The sequence below is a fragment of the Taudactylus pleione genome, unplaced genomic scaffold, assembly GCF_031769625.1.
Source record: "Taudactylus pleione unplaced genomic scaffold, aTauple2 ptg000495l, whole genome shotgun sequence".
Taxonomy (NCBI): Eukaryota; Metazoa; Chordata; class Amphibia; order Anura; family Myobatrachidae; genus Taudactylus; species Taudactylus pleione.
In genome coordinates this window covers 1,489,901-1,507,153 of record NW_028284897.1, presented here as the reverse complement: position 1 = coordinate 1,507,153, position 17,253 = coordinate 1,489,901, and the positions used below count along the sequence as shown (strand labels likewise).

The 17,253-nt window shown below is 44.9% G+C and overlaps 1 protein-coding gene across 1 annotated transcript in view; it reads right to left on the bottom strand.

Moving 5' to 3' along the window:
- LOC148502505 (uncharacterized) overlaps positions 1-17,253 on the bottom strand; it is a 346,350-nt gene that overhangs the window by 165,327 nt on the left and 163,770 nt on the right. Inside the window, exons 3-6 of the mRNA XM_088449785.1 lie at positions 5,667-5,858; positions 4,606-4,729; positions 4,388-4,485; positions 4,029-4,233 (exon numbers count right to left, since the gene is read on the bottom strand). Coding sequence (XP_088305911.1) covers positions 4,029-4,233; positions 4,388-4,485; positions 4,606-4,729; positions 5,667-5,858 — 619 coding nt within the window. The remainder of the gene's footprint in view (positions 1-4,028; positions 4,234-4,387; positions 4,486-4,605; positions 4,730-5,666; positions 5,859-17,253) is intronic.

Below are 17,253 nucleotides of genomic sequence, written 5' to 3'. Positions count from 1 at the left end.
CAGTGTTCCCACATGTTAACCTTAAAATAAAGATTTTCCTTTCCATCTCTCACCCTAAGGGAGGTGCGAGTGGAAAGTTGCGAATTCAGTCTGACTGATCAGTGCGAGTTGTTAATTGGATTGTAAAATGAATTCGCTATGCGATTTTGAAGTGAAAATCGCAACTCGCACTTCGCAACTAATAGAATTGACTCCTATGAGTGGTAAGTCCTCTTTTGATGTTATAAATATGCTTGGCCAGGCATGTTTTGACTTTTCTTTTTGCTGATATCCACAATGGCTTTCAAGCAGATATATGGCCTCCTCTGTTTTACAAGTGAGGTGCTCCGTAATGTACAGTAATATGTTTTCCTGTTTGGTTTGATTTAAAGGCTTGTTAAGGGTTTAGCGCTTCTGATACTTTCATTTGTACAAGCTAGACAATTTAAGCAATGGTAGAATCTGTTTTTCATTTTGTTTTAATATTTTTCTGTTTCAGTGTAGCTTCTAACCATTTCCTGTTTGAGGTTCTTTGCCTTTTTAAAAATAATTCTGGGTTTCTATGTGGGGATAGTTTTAAGCTCCTAATCCAGAAGTAGTATGCTGCAATGTTTTTGTAAAATTGATTCTATAAAATAGAGATTGCTACTATATTGTGTGATGAAAGCAGTGGACTATTTCCCCTCTGCCATATTTTTGTTTTTGTATTGTATAAGTGAACTTCTATCCATCTCGGCTGTTTCCCAATTTCTTCAAGAAACTTCCCACCATATCCCTTTTCAATGAATTTGTCTTTCATTTCTTTGCTTTGGATCATGAAATTGGCTTCTTCAGTACAGTTTTGCTTAACACGTCTAAACTGGTTGCCTGGAATATTGGCAACCCACTTTCTATGGTGATTGCTGGATTTTGGTACAGGTTGAGTCTCCCATATCCAAATATTCCGAAATACGGAATATTCCGAATTACGGAAGATTTTTAGCATGACAGATAGTGAAACCTTTGCTTTCTGATGGTTCAACGTACACAAACTTTTTTTAAAGCACAAAATCATTAAAATACAGTATAAAATAACCTTCAGGCTGTGTGTATAAGGTGTATATGAAACGTAAATGAATTTCATGTTTGTACACAAACTTTTTTTGATGCTCAAAATTATTAAAAATATTGTATAAAATGACCTGTAGGCTGTGTGTATAAGGTGTATATAACACATAAATGCATTATGTGTTTAGATATGTGTCCCATACCCAAGATATTTCTTTATATTATGCAAATATTCCAAAATACGGAATATTCCGATATCCAAAATACCCCTGGTCCCAAGCATTTTGGATATGGGAGACTCAACCTGTAGTAAGTTATTGTCATTCACCTCCTTTATGTAGATTTTTGTATGTTTACCGTTTTCTTTTATATGAATTTCCAAGTCAAGAAATTTTACCTTTTCTTTGCTCGTGTTTGTTTCAAGTTATTATCATTAATTTTTTGATTAAGCCTTGTAGGTCTTTCTCTGATCCGTTCCAGATGAAGAATATATCGTCGGTGTATCTATACCAACAAATTAAGTTTTTACTGTATGCATTGATCTGCCAAACTCCTTCCATTTTGCCACAAATAAATTGGCAAAACAGGGTACAAATGAAGTACCCATGGCTATACCACATTTTTGGAGGAAGAACACTCCATTGAACCAAATATAATTATAGGTTAAAATAAATGCAATATTTTCAAATTTAACATTTCTAATTACATAAGGAAATGTATCTGTTGATTTGGAATGTTGCTCATGGAGGAAAGGTAATGTCTGGGGTGAAAGAATCCTGTGGTCGATGCATATATAAGGGGACTTCACATCACTTGTTCCCAAAATGTATGATTCTTTTATTCTTGCAGAATACTCATAATATCCTTTAGATAACTTCACTGCTTGGTTACAAGTGGTTGGAAAAAAATATTAGTATATTTTGATAAGTTGTAAGCAATGGACCCTATTCTCGAAAATATAGGATGTCCAGGAGGGTGATTCTTGCCCTTATGTAATTTTGCCAGGTGATAAAATGTTGGGATTTTCAGTCTTCAAAAAAATCATACTTTTTTGTTGATTATACTTAAAATAATGTTATAATCAACAACAACAAAAATATGATTAGAGGTACAATCAGTACTCAGAGTGGGAATTTAGAGGTGGGGGATATGGAGATTTGAATCTCTCTGCCTACCTATGGCCCCTGCTTCCATATCATCCCCTGCACCTCTTACCCCTCACACTTCTCCCTGCCTGCTCCCCTCTCTCACCTCTGTCCTTCTCACTAACGGATTCCCTCACCCCCAACACCATTAACTGCCTGCTTCCCTTTGTCTGCCCCTCTCTCTATTCCCTCTCTCACACCCTCCTTCTAATTCTCTCTAACCTGTCTTTCTGAGTCAGCGCGGGAATGGAGCCACCGCAGGAACATCGGGTCCTAGCAGCTCCTGCACTGCAGTTTACAGTACGACCAGCTGTCAGCCAATCCTGGCTCGCGGACCGGCTCAAAAAGTCAATAAAAAAAAGGAGAGGCTATTTAAATCCGGCACCGGGTGCGAACCAATGAGAAGCTGCACTTGGCAGCTTCTCATTGGCATGGTGGCCCATGAGCGCGATTGGCTGGCAAGTGCTTACTCTAATCTGCAGTGCAGCAGGGACCAGATACTCCGTCCCGGCTATGTGCCAGCACCACCACCACCGATCCTGATGTGTCCACAACGGGACACATCTCTACACAATGCCACTGCTGTTCCAGCGCTGGAATCTCATACTGGACCCCAGTTCTGGTATTCTCTTCTGTAGCTAAAAGTAATTGGCGGTATATCATACCGCCGTATACCGCCCGACTTCGACCACTGGGTACAACAATAAAATGTTTTAAATATATACAAATATTAATAAAAAGAGTCCCCCACAAAAAAAAAATTATTTTGCATCTATGCAATTTCAGTAATTGATTGATTACACCAAACTGTAATGGAAATTACAAGAATCTAAAACTGTCACTACTAACAAAGTGCAGGTATGGTCTATACATTATCTCATACACAGGTCATACTAGCTGCACTCTGCTTCTCCATCTCAGTTTCTGCAAAAGTAACAGTATCTCGCTAGCAAAGAACATCTCTAATGGAGGTCTAGAAACACCAGAGAGTGTGGAAAAGAAACTGGTCAGATCTCTGGGCTGGTAACACACAGTGACATGATGTGAGGGGGAGAGCAGGAGTATAATAGGGGCTGATGGCTCCTGATGTATGAGATACACCAGAGAGTGTGGAGAGGAGACTGGTCACATCTCTGGTCTTGTAACACACAGTGGCATGATGTGAGGAGGAGAGCAGAAGTATAATAGGGGCTGACAGATCCTGATGTATAAGATACACCAGAGAGTGTGGGAAGGAGACTGGTCAGATCTCTGGGCTGGTAACACACAGTGACATGATGTGAGGGGGAGAGCAGGAGTATAATAGGGGCTGATGGCTCCTCATGTATGAGATACACCAGAGAGTGTGGGGAGGAGACTGGTCACATCTCTGGTCTTGTAACACACAGTGGCATGATGTGAGGAGGAGAGCAGAAGTATAATAGGGGCTGATGGATCCTGATGTATAAGATACACCAGAGAGTGTGGGGAGGAGACTGGTCAGATCTCTGGGCTGGTAACACACAGTGACATGATGTGAGGGGGAGAGCAGGAGTAAAATAGGGGCTGATGGCTCCTGATGTATGAGATACACCAGAGAGTGTGGGGAGGAGACTGGTCAGATCTCTGGGCTGGTAACACATAGTGAAAGGATGTGAAGGAGAGAGCAGGAGTGTAATAGGGGCTGATGGCTCCCGACACCCCCACTGGGCAGATATATTTACTTCAATAGTTTGTACTGACAGAGGCGGGTGTAGGATAAGAGATTGCTGTAGTGACTGAGCAAGAAGAGTATGTGACTATTTTCTGTAATAACTGTTTATTACTCACCTGTGCTGATATCTTTAGGGATTTCCTTCTCCTTACATTGCTGATCACTTTGCAGATACATCTCTTCTTCTCCCTCTGTATCTTCTGCCTTCATATGGGTCACATATGTCTCTTCTTCTCCCTCTATATCTTCTGCCTTCACATCAGTCACATACGTCTCTTCTTCTCCCTCTGTATCTTCTGTCTTCATATCAATCACATATGTTTCTTCTTCCTCTATAACTTCAATCTTAATATCAGTCATACCTTCACCCTAAGTAACCCACAAAACAATAAAATAAGACCTTACTAATGTCTAATTTCATTAACTGAGTATATAGTATAAAATCAGTGTATAAGACAGTGTATATAGATCCTATAGTGACAGCCACTTTTGGTACATTGGTGAGACCCTAAATCCCATCTACCTGATGCTCCTGTAGGATCCTTTGATACTCCTCTGTACCATCCTGGGAATAAAGAGGACGGGTACATATATCTGGGGTATTTCTGTTACCGGATCCATCTACAAGAGACACACAGTGACTGAGTACATTGTATATATGTGATTATCAGATGATGTGTGTATATAGGGGGTCCCCCATACCTGCTCTCCCCTGTACGATAAATTACATTCTCCTCTTACCCAGTGATGTGAGGGACTGGTGATTCTCCATCATCACGTCCTTGTACACACCCCTGTGTTCCACTATATACTCCCCCTCCTGCATGGAGACATAGACAGTGACATCCTGACACCTTATAGGAACCTGACACACACAATGATACAGTCATTACCCAGATACATCCCCTGGTGTTACTGTATAATGTCTGATTCCCAACAGTCACCTCTCCAGTCATCACCCAGACATATCCCCTGGTGTTACTGTATAATGTCCCATTCCCAGCAGTCACCTCTCCAGTCATCACCCAGACACATCCCCTGGTGTTACTGTATAATGTCCCATTCCCTGCAGTCACCTCACCAGTCATCACCCAGACACATCCCCTGGTGTTACTGTATAATGTCCCATCCCCAGCAGTCACCTCTCCAGTAATCACCCAGGCGCATCCCCTGGTGTTACTGTATAATGTCCCATTCCCAGCAGTCACCTCTCCAGTCATCACCCAGACGCATCCCCTGGTGTTACTGTATAATGTCCAATTCCCAGCAGTCACTTCTCCAGTCATCACCCAGACGCATCCCCTGGTGTTACTGTATAATGTCCCATTCCCAGCAGTCACCTCTCCAGTCATCACCCAGATGCATCCCCTAGTGTTACTGTATAATGTCCCATTCCCTGCAGTCACCTCACCAGTCACCACCCAGGCGCATCCCCTGGTGTTACTGTATAATGTCCCATCCCCAGCAGTCACCTCTCCAGTAATCACCCAGGCGCATCCCCTGGTGTTACTGTATAATGTCCCATTCCCAGCAGTCACCTCTCCAGTCATCACCCAGACGCATCCCCTGGTGTTACTGTATAATGTCCAATTCCCAGCAGTCACTTCTCCAGTCATCACCCAGACACATCCCCTGGTGTTACTGTATAATATCCCATTCCCTGCAGTCAACTCTCCAGTCATCACCCAGACGCATCCCCTGGTGTTACTGTATAATGTCCCATTCCCAGCAGTCACCTCTCCAGTCATCACCCAGACACATCCCCTGGTGTTACTGTATAATGTCCCATTCCCAGCAGTCACCTCTCCATTCAGCAGCTGAATGATCTTGTTTGTTAGTTCCAGGATCTTCTGGTCATTGTGTCTCTCATGTATCAGTGAGTGAGGTGGAGGCACCGTGATGGGGCTCTGGGTCCTGCTCAGTCCTCCTGACACACAGGGATGGCTGCTGGGTGTCTCACACTCACCGGATGTCTTCTTTACTACTGTGTAATCCTGTGTATTGGGGGAGATAGAATATAAAATGGAAATAAACTTTATTGTGAGTTGTTTTAACGACTTAAAAGGTGGAAATTATCGTTTACATTAACAGCCCCTATTCTATCCGTTACCATACTGTACCCCAAATACTGGCCCAGTGCAAACTACCCCTCTTCCAGATTGGCCACACTGATCACACTGAGCACTAGGATTGGTCCAGTAACACCTAGTCCTGATTGGCTAGCTCAGTTCAAATTACCCCTCTCCCAGACTGGCCACACTGCTCACATTATGCACTAGTCCAGTCACTCCTAGTCCTGATTGGCTAGCTCAGTGCAGACTACCCCTCTCCCAGATTATAATGTCTAGTGTTCATTCTAGCACCCTGCACCTGTCACAACCCATGCTGTTCCTCTTTCCTGTCTGGGGTGTCGCTGTCTGCTCTGGTGCTTCTAGCACAGTCTAGTCTGTATCAAAGCAGTTTCTTTCATCAGAAACAGAGAGCGACACCCCAGGCAGAAAAGAGGAAGTGCATGGGTTGTGACAGGTGCAGGGTGCTAGAATAATCTCTAATATTGACATTAATGAACTGCTGACATTCTGCACAATGCTAACATTAGGGTTAGGCTGCGGTAGATGAGGGTTAGGGACAGAACTATCACCACCAGAACTATTTCATCAGATGCCTCCGCTGGCACTCCGCGTCAGCAAACCACAAAACATCGCCAGAGCCGGTTACACCGCTGAACCACCAGCAATGATTTGTTGACATTCTAATCACGTCTACATTTCATCAGCATTGACATTACTAGTCATCATTCTAGCACCCTGCACCTACAGCAAACCTGAGGTGACATACTGAGGCCAGGAGGTGAGGATACTGTGTCCGTGAGGTGTATCACTGTACAGTCCACTCCCCTCTATGAAATACTAATACCACATATTGGTGTGTGTTGGGGGCTGCTTTATCCACACTCATATATCACTGAACAGTCCCCTCCCTTCTATATAAAAATAATACCACATATCAGTGTGTGCTGGGAGCTGTGTTATCCACCTCATATATCACTGTACAGTCCCCTCTCCCCCTATATAATAATACCACATATCAGTGTGTGCTGGGAGCTGTGTTATCCACCTCATATATCACTGTACAGTCCCCTCTCCCCCTATATAATAATACCACATATCAGTGTGTGCTGGGAGCTGTGTTATCCACCTCATATATCACTGTACAGTCCCCTCTCCCCCTATATAATAACACCACATATCAGTGTGTGCTGGGAGCTGTGTTATCCACCTCATATATCACTGTACAGTCCCCTCTCCCCCTATATAATAATACCACATATCAGTGTGTGCTGGGAGCTGTGTTATCCACCTCATATATCACTGGACGGTCCCCTCCCCCTATATAATAATAATACCACATATCAGTGTGTGCTGGGAGCTGTGTTATTCCCCCTCATATCACTGTATGGTCCCCTCTCCCCCTATATAATAACACCACATATCAGTGTATGCTGGGAGCTGTATTAGTCCCCCTCATATATCACTGTACAGTCCCCACCCCCCTATATAATAACACCACATATCAGTGTGTGCTGGGAGCTGTGTTATTGGGATGTAGTCAGGAAGCTGACGGTCTAAATGCCGACCGCCGGCTTCCAGACTACTTTATCCCGACTAGGGACGAATGACAGGCGTCTAATTTTAGACGCCTGTCATTTGCCCGACGTCGGAGACCGGCATCCCGATGGGGCGGATTCCAGGCGCCGCAGCGGACAGCCGAGCACGGGGGGGGGTTAGGTTTAGGGCTCCCGGGGGGGGGACTTAGGGTTAGGTACCCCCCCGGGAGGCTAGGCTTAGGCTAGGGGGAGGGAGGGTTAGGCACCCCCGGGGGGAGGTTATGGTTAGGCACTTAGAGGGGGGAGGTTAGGGTTAGGCACCCCTTAGGAGGGTTAGGGGTGTTAGGTTAGTAAATACTTACCTTTTGGACGATCGGGATTTACTCCTTTGTCGGGCAGGCGGTAATACATATCACACCAGTGTTATTCCCCCTCATATATCACTGTACGGTCCCCTCTCCCCTATATAATAATAATACCACATAGCAGTGTGTGCTGGGAGCTGTGTTATCCCCCCTCATATATCACTGTACAGTCCCCTCTCCCCTATATAATAATAATATCACATATCAGTGTGTGCTGGGAGCTGTGTTATTCCCCCTCTTATATCACTGTACCGTCCCCTCCCCCTATATAATAATAATATAATATATACAGGACACGTTACCTGGCTCCGGCTGTCAGGAATGTCTATGACAAAATGGCAGCTAAAGCCCCTGTGGCCCCGCCCCCCTGCTCTGTGATTGGGAGACTATAGGAATATGGCCGCCGGTCACTGTACATGAGGACACCATTATACTATAAATCTGTTACTCTAGTGATGAAGCTGTGAGCGGCAGGTGCCGGTGGCTGCTAAGTTACAGAACGTCTTTCTACTCTGTGCCGCCTGATTGGCTACTCGCTGCTGCCAATCACCGCACTGAGGGGAATGAGAGGAGGGCGGTCACTATGATAGGAGGGGCGGGGCAAACCGGAGCCATAGCTACACGGAGAAATGAGGGTTGGGGCGTGGTTATGAGAGGGGCGTGGTTATGTGTAGGGGGCGTTTCAACCCTATTACTGCAGCTTCCGGATGATCCCAGCAGAAAGAAAAAGCAGGTAATGGTATTTATAATTGTTATACAGGGGGAGCAGCCTGTGGTGTCCTGTTACTATTATTATACAGGGGGCAGCCTGTGGTGTCCTATTACTATTATTAAACAGTGGGAGCAGCCTGTGGTGTCCTGTTACTATTATTATACAGGGGAGCAGCCTGTGGTGTGCTGTTATTACTATTATTATACAGGGGGAGCAGCCTGTGGTGTCCTGTTATTACTATTATTATACAGGGGGCAGCCTGTGGTGTCCTGCTATTATTATTATACAGGGGGAGCAGCCTGTGGTGTCCTATTACTATTATTAAACAGTGGGAGCAGCCTGTGGTGTCCTGTTACTATTATTATACAGGGGAGCAGCCTGTGGTGTGCTGTTATTACTATTATTATACAGGGGGAGCAGCCTGTGGTGTCCTGTTATTACTATTATTATACAGGGGGAGCAGCCTGTGGTGTCTTGTTCCTATTATACAGGGGGAGCAACCTGTGGTGTCCTGTTACTATTATTATACAGGGGGCAGCCTGTGGTGTCCTGCTATTATTATTATACAGGGGGAGCAGCCTGTGGTGTCCTATTACTATTATTAAACAGTGGGAGCAGCCTGTGGTGTCCTGTTACTATTATTATACAGGGGAGCAGCCTGTGGTGTGCTGTTATTACTATTATTATACAGGGGGAGCAGCCTGTGGTGTCCTGTTATTACTATTATTATACAGGGGGAGCAGCCTGTGGTGTCTTGTTCCTATTATACAGGGGGAGAAACCTGTGGTGTCCTGTTACTATTATTATACAGGGGGCAGCCTGTGGTGTCCTGCTATTATTATTATACAGGGGGAGCAGCCTGTGGTGTCCTATTACTATTATTAAACAGTGGGAGCAGCCTGTGGTGTCCTGTTACTATTATTATACAGGGGAGCAGCCTGTGGTGTGCTGTTATTACTATTATTATACAGGGGGAGCAGCCTGTGGTGTCCTGTTATTACTATTATTATACAGGGGGAGCAGCCTGTGGTGTCTTGTTCCTATTATACAGGGGGAGCAACCTGTGGTGTCCTGTTACTATTATTATACAGGGGGCAGCCTGTGGTGTCCTGCTATTATTATTATACAGGGGGAGCAGCCTGTGGTGTCCTATTACTATTATTAAACAGTGGGAGCAGCCTGTGGTGTCCTGTTACTATTATTATACAGGGGAGCAAGCTGTGGTGTGCTGTTATTACTATTATTATACAGGGGGAGCAGCCTGTGGTGTCCTGTTATTACTATTATTATACAGGGGGAGCAGCCTGTGGTGTCTTGTTCCTATTATACAGGGGGAGCAACCTGTGGTGTCCTGTTACTATTATTATACAGGGGGCAGCCTGTGGTGTCCTGCTATTATTATTATACAGGGGGAGCAGCCTGTGGTGTCCTATTACTATTATTAAACAGTGGGAGCAGCCTGTGGTGTCCTGTTACTATTATTATACAGGGGAGCAGCCTGTGGTGTGCTGTTATTACTATTATTATACAGGGGGAGCAGCCTGTGGTGTCCTGTTATTACTATTATTATACAGGGGGAGCAGCCTGTGGTGTCTTGTTCCTATTATACAGGGGGAGCAACCTGTGGTGTCCTGTTACTATTATTATACAGGGGGCAGCCTGTGGTGTCCTGCTATTATTATTATACAGGGGGAGCAGCCTGAGGTGTCCTATTACTATTATTAAACAGTGGGAGCAGCCTGTGGTGTCCTGTTACTATTATTATACAGGGGAGCAGCCTGTGGTGTGCTGTTATTACTATTATTATACAGGGGGAGCAGCCTGTGGTGTCCTGTTATTACTATTATTATACAGGGGGAGCAGCCTGTGGTGTCTTGTTCCTATTATACAGGGGGAGCAACCTGTGGTGTCCTGTTACTATTATTATACAGGGGGCAGCCTGTGGTGTCCTGCTATTATTATTATACAGGGGGAGCAGCCTGTGGTGTCCTATTACTATTATTAAACAGTGGGAGCAGCCTGTGGTGTCCTGTTACTATTATTATACAGGGGAGCAGCCTGTGGTGTGCTGTTATTACTATTATTATACAGGGGGAGCAGCCTGTGGTGTCCTGTTATTACTATTATTATACAGGGGGAGCAGCCTGTGGTGTCTTGTTCCTATTATACAGGGGGAGCAACCTGTGGTGTCCTGTTACTATTATTATACAGGGGGCAGCCTGTGGTGTCCTGCTATTATTATTATACAGGGGGAGCAGCCTGTGGTGTCCTATTACTATTATTAAACAGTGGGAGCAGCCTGTGGTGTCCTGTTACTATTATTATACAGGGGAGCAACCTGTGGTGTGCTGTTATTACTATTATTATACAGGGGGAGCAGCCTGTGGTGTCCTGTTATTACTATTATTATACAGGGGGAGCAGCCTGTGGTGTCCTGTTATTACTATTATTATACAGGGGGAGCAGCCTGTGGTGTCTTGTTCCTATTATACAGGGGGAGCAACCTGTGGTGTCCTGTTACTATTATTATACAGGGGGAGCAGCCTGTGGTGTCCTGCTATTATTATTATACAGGGGGAGCAGCCTGTGGTGTCCTATTACTATTATTAAACAGTGGGAGCAGCCTGTGGTGTCCTGTTACTATTATTATACAGGGGAGCAGCCTGTGGTGTCCTGTTATTATTATTATTATACAGGGGGAGCAGCCTGTGGTGTCCTGTTATTACTATTATTATACAGGGGGAGCAGCCTGTGGTGTCTTGTTCCTATTATACAGGGGGAGCAACCTGTGGTGTCCTGTTACTATTATTATACAGGGGGCAGCCTGTGGTGTCCTGCTATTATTATTATACAGGGGGAGCAGCCTGTGGTGTCCTATTACTATTATTAAACAGTGGGAGCAGCCTGTGGTGTCCTGTTACTATTATTATACAGGGGAGCAGCCTGTGGTGTGCTGTTATTACTATTATTATACAGGGGGAGCAGCCTGTGGTGTCCTGTTATTACTATTATTATACAGGGGGAGCAGCCTGTGGTGTCTTGTTCCTATTATACAGGGGGAGCAACCTGTGGTGTCCTGTTACTATTATTATACAGGGGGCAACCTGTGGTGTCCTGCTATTATTATTATACAGGGGGAGCAGCCTGTGGTGTCCTATTACTATTATTAAACAGTGGGAGCAGCCTGTGGTGTCCTGTTACTATTATTATACAGGGGAGCAGCCTGTGGTGTGCTGTTATTACTATTATTATACAGGGGGAGCAGCCTGTGGTGTCCTGTTATTACTATTATTATACAGGGGGAGCAGCCTGTGGTGTCTTGTTCCTATTATACAGGGGGAGCAACCTGTGGTGTCCTGTTACTATTATTATACAGGGGGCAGCCTGTGGTGTCCTGCTATTATTATTATACAGGGGGAGCAGCCTGTGGTGTCCTATTACTATTATTAAACAGTGGGAGCAGCCTGTGGTGTCCTGTTACTATTATTATACAGGGGAGCAGCCTGTGGTGTGCTGTTATTACTATTATTATACAGGGGGAGCAGCCTGTGGTGTCCTGTTATTACTATTATTATACAGGGGGAGCAGCCTGTGGTGTCTTGTTCCTATTATACAGGGGGAGCAACCTGTGGTGTCCTGTTACTATTATTATACAGGGGGCAGCCTGTGGTGTCCTGCTATTATTATTATACAGGGGGAGCAGCCTGTGGTGTCCTATTACTATTATTAAACAGTGGGAGCAGCCTGTGGTGTCCTGTTACTATTATTATACAGGGGAGCAGCCTGTGGTGTGCTGTTATTACTATTATTATACAGGGGGAGCAGCCTGTGGTGTCCTGTTATTACTATTATTATACAGGGGGAGCAGCCTGTGGTGTCTTGTTCCTATTATACAGGGGGAGCAACCTGTGGTGTCCTGTTACTATTATTATACAGGGGGCAGCCTGTGGTGTCCTGCTATTATTATTATACAGGGGGAGCAGCCTGTGGTGTCCTATTACTATTATTAAACAGTGGGAGCAGCCTGTGGTGTCCTGTTACTATTATTATACAGGGGAGCAGCCTGTGGTGTCCTGTTATTATTATTATTATACAGGGGGAGCAGCCTGTGGTGTCCTGTTATTACTATTATTATACAGGGGGAGCAGCCTGTGGTGTCCTGTTATTACTATTATTATACAGGGGGAGCAGCCTGTGGTGTCTTGTTCCTATTATACAGGGGGAGCAACCTGTGGTGTCCTGTTACTATTATTATACAGGGGGAGCAGCCTGTGGTGTCCTGCTATTATTATTATACAGGGGGAGCAGCCTGTGGTGTCCTATTACTATTATTAAACAGTGGGAGCAGCCTGTGGTGTCCTGTTACTATTATTATACAGGGGAGCAGCCTGTGGTGTCCTGTTATTATTATTATTATACAGGGGGAGCAGCCTGTGGTGTCCTGTTATTACTATTATTATACAGGGGGAGCAGCCTGTGGTGTCCTGTTATTACTATTATTATACAGGGGGAGCAGCCTGTGGTGTCCTGTTATTACTATTATTATACAGGGGGAGTAGCCTGTGCTGTCCTGTTATTACTATTATTATACAGGGGGAGCAGCCTGTGGTGTCCTGTTATTTCTATTATTATACAGGGGGAGCAGCCTGTGGTGTCCTGTTATTACTATTATTATACAGGGGGAGCAGCCTGTGGTGTCTTGTTCCTATTATACAGGGGGAGCAGCCTGTGGTGTCCTGTTACTATTATTATACAGGGGGCAGCCTGTGGTGTCCTGTTATTATTATTATACAGGGGGAGCAGCCTGTGGTGTCCTGCTATTATTATTATACAGGGGGAGCAGCCTGTGGTGTCCTGTTATTACTATTATTATACAGGGGGAGTAGCCTGTGCTGTCCTGTTATTACTATTATTATACAGGGGGAGCAGCCTGTGGTGTCCTGTTATTTCTATTATTATACAGGGGGAGCAGCCTGTGGTGTCCTGTTATTACTATTATTATACAGGGGGAGCAGCCTGTGGTGTCTTGTTCCTATTATACAGGGGGAGCAGCCTGTGGTGTCCTGTTACTATTATTATACAGGGGGCAGCCTGTGGTGTCCTGTTATTATTATTATACAGGGGGAGCAGCCTGTGGTGTCCTGCTATTATTATTATACAGGGGGAGCAGCCTGTGGTGTCCTGTTACTATTATTAAACAGTGGGAGCAGCCTGTGGTGTCCTGTTACTATTATTATACAGGGGAGCAGCCTGTGATGTCCTGTTATTATTATTATTATACAGGGGGAGCAGCCTGTGGTGTCCTGTTATTACTATTATTATACAGGGGGAGCAGCCTGTGGTGTCCTGTTATTACTATTATTATACAGGGGGAGCAGCCTGTGCTGTCCTGTTATTACTATTATTATACAGGGGGAGCAGCCTGTGGTGTCCTGTTATTACTATTATTATACAGGGGGAGCAGCCTGTGGTGTCCTGTTACTATTACTATACAGGGGGCAGCCTGTGGTGTCCTGTTATTATTATTATACAGGGGGAGCAGCCTGTGGTGTCCTGCTATTATTATTATACAGGGGGAGCAGCCTGTGGTGTCCTGTTACTATTATTAAACAGTGGGAGCAGCCTGTGGTGTCCTGTTACTATTATTATACAGGGGAGCAGCCTGTGGTGTCCTGTTATTATTATTATTATACAGGGGGAGCAGCCTGTGGTGTCCTGTTATTACTATTATTATACAGGGGGAGCAGCCTGTGGTGTCCTGTTATTACTATTATTATACAGGGGGAGCAGCCTGTGCTGTCCTGTTATTACTATTATTATACAGGGGGAGCAGCCTGTGGTGTCTTGTTCCTATTATACAGGGGGAGCAGCCTGTGGTGTCCTGTTACTATTATTATACAGGGGGCAGCCTGTGGTGTCCTGTTATTATTATTATACAGGGGGAGCAGCCTGTGGTGTCCTGCTATTATTATTATACAGGGGGAGCAGCCTGTGGTGTCCTGTTACTATTATTAAACAGTGGGAGCAGCCTGTGGTGTCCTGTTACTATTATTATACAGGGGAGCAGCCTGTGGTGTCCTGTTATTATTATTATTATACAGGGGGAGCAGCCTGTGGTGTCCTGTTATTACTATTATTATACAGGGGGAGCAGCCTGTGGTGTCCTGTTATTACTATTATTATACAGGGGGAGCAGCCTGTGCTGTCCTGTTATTACTATCATTATACAGGGGGAGTAGCCTGTGCTGTCCTGTTATTACTATTATTATACAGGGGGAGCAGCCTGTGGTGTCCTGTTATTTCTATTATTATACAGGGGGAGCAGCCTGTGGTGTCCTGTTATTACTATTATTATACAGGGGGAGCAGCCTGTGGTGTCTTGTTCCTATTATACAGGGGGAGCAGCCTGTGGTGTCCTGTTACTATTATTATACAGGGGGCAGCCTGTGGTGTCCTGTTATTATTATTATACAGGGGGAGCAGCCTGTGGTTTCCTGCTATTATTATTATACAGGGGGAGCAGCCTGTGGTGTCCTGTTACTATTATTAAACAGTGGGAGCAGCCTGTGGTGTCCTGTTACTATTATTATACAGGGGAGCAGCCTGTGATGTCCTGTTATTATTATTATTATACAGGGGGAGCAGCCTGTGGTGTCCTGTTATTACTATTATTATACAGGGGGAGCAGCCTGTGGTGTCCTGTTATTACTATTATTATACAGGGGGAGCAGCCTGTGGTGTCTTGTTCCTATTATACAGGGGGAGCAACCTGTGGTGTCCTGTTACTATTATTATACAGGGGGCAGCCTGTGGTGTCCTGCTATTATTATTATACAGGGGGAGCAGCCTGTGGTGTCCTATTACTATTATTAAACAGTGGGAGCAGCCTGTGGTGTCCTGTTACTATTATTATACAGGGGAGCAGCCTGTGGTGTCCTGTTATTATTATTATTATACAGGGGGAGCAGCCTGTGGTGTCCTGTTATTACTATTATTATACAGGGGAGCAGCCTGTGGTGTCCTGTTATTATTATTATTATTATACAGGGGGAGCAGCCTGTGGTGTCCTGTTATTACTATTATTATACAGGGGGAGCAGCCTGTGGTGTCCTGTTATTACTATTATTATACAGGGGGAGCAGCCTGTGGTGTCCTGTTATTACTATTATTATACAGGGGGAGTAGCCTGTGCTGTCCTGTTATTACTATTATTATACAGGGGGAGCAGCCTGTGGTGTCCTGTTATTTCTATTATTATACAGGGGGAGCAGCCTGTGGTGTCCTGTTATTACTATTATTATACAGGGGGAGCAGCCTGTGGTGTCTTGTTCCTATTATACAGGGGGAGCAGCCTGTGGTGTCCTGTTACTATTATTATACAGGGGGCAGCCTGTGGTGTCCTGTTATTATTATTATACAGGGGGAGCAGCCTGTGGTGTCCTGCTATTATTATTATACAGGGGGAGCAGCCTGTGGTGTCCTGTTACTATTATTAAACAGTGGGAGCAGCCTGTGGTGTCCTGTTACTATTATTATACAGGGGAGCAGCCTGTGGTGTGCTGTTATTACTATTATTATACAGGGGGAGCAGCCTGTGGTGTCCTGTTATTACTATTATTATACAGGGGGAGCAGCCTGTGGTGTCTTGTTCCTATTATACAGGGGGAGCAACCTGTGGTGTCCTGTTACTATTATTATACAGGGGGCAGCCTGTGGTGTCCTGCTATTATTATTATACAGGGGGAGCAGCCTGTGGTGTCCTATTACTATTATTAAACAGTGGGAGCAGCCTGTGGTGTCCTGTTACTATTATTATACAGGGGAGCAGCCTGTGGTGTGCTGTTATTACTATTATTATACAGGGGGAGCAGCCTGTGGTGTCCTGTTATTACTATTATTATACAGGGGGAGCAGCCTGTGGTGTCTTGTTCCTATTATACAGGGGGAGCAACCTGTGGTGTCCTGTTACTATTATTATACAGGGGGCAGCCTGTGGTGTCCTGCTATTATTATTATACAGGGGGAGCAGCCTGTGGTGTCCTATTACTATTATTAAACAGTGGGAGCAGCCTGTGGTGTCCTGTTACTATTATTATACAGGGGAGCAGCCTGTGGTGTCCTGTTATTATTATTATTATACAGGGGGAGCAGCCTGTGGTGTCCTGTTATTACTATTATTATACAGGGGGAGCAGCCTGTGGTGTCCTGTTATTACTATTATTATACAGGGGGAGCAGCCTGTGGTGTCTTGTTCCTATTATACAGGGGGAGCAACCTGTGGTGTCCTGTTACTATTATTATACAGGGGGAGCAGCCTGTGGTGTCCTGCTATTATTATTATACAGGGGGAGCAGCCTGTGGTGTCCTATTACTATTATTAAACAGTGGGAGCAGCCTGTGGTGTCCTGTTACTATTATTATACAGGGGAGCAGCCTGTGGTGTCCTGTTATTATTATTATTATACAGGGGGAGCAGCCTGTGGTGTCCTGTTATTACTATTATTATACAGGGGGAGCAGCCTGTGGTGTCCTGTTATTACTATTATTATACAGGGGGAGCAGCCTGTGGTGTCCTGTTATTACTATTATTATACAGGGGGAGTAGCCTGTGCTGTCCTGTTATTACTATTATTATACAGGGGGAGCAGCCTGTGGTGTCCTGTTATTTCTATTATTATACAGGGGGAGCAGCCTGTGGTGTCCTG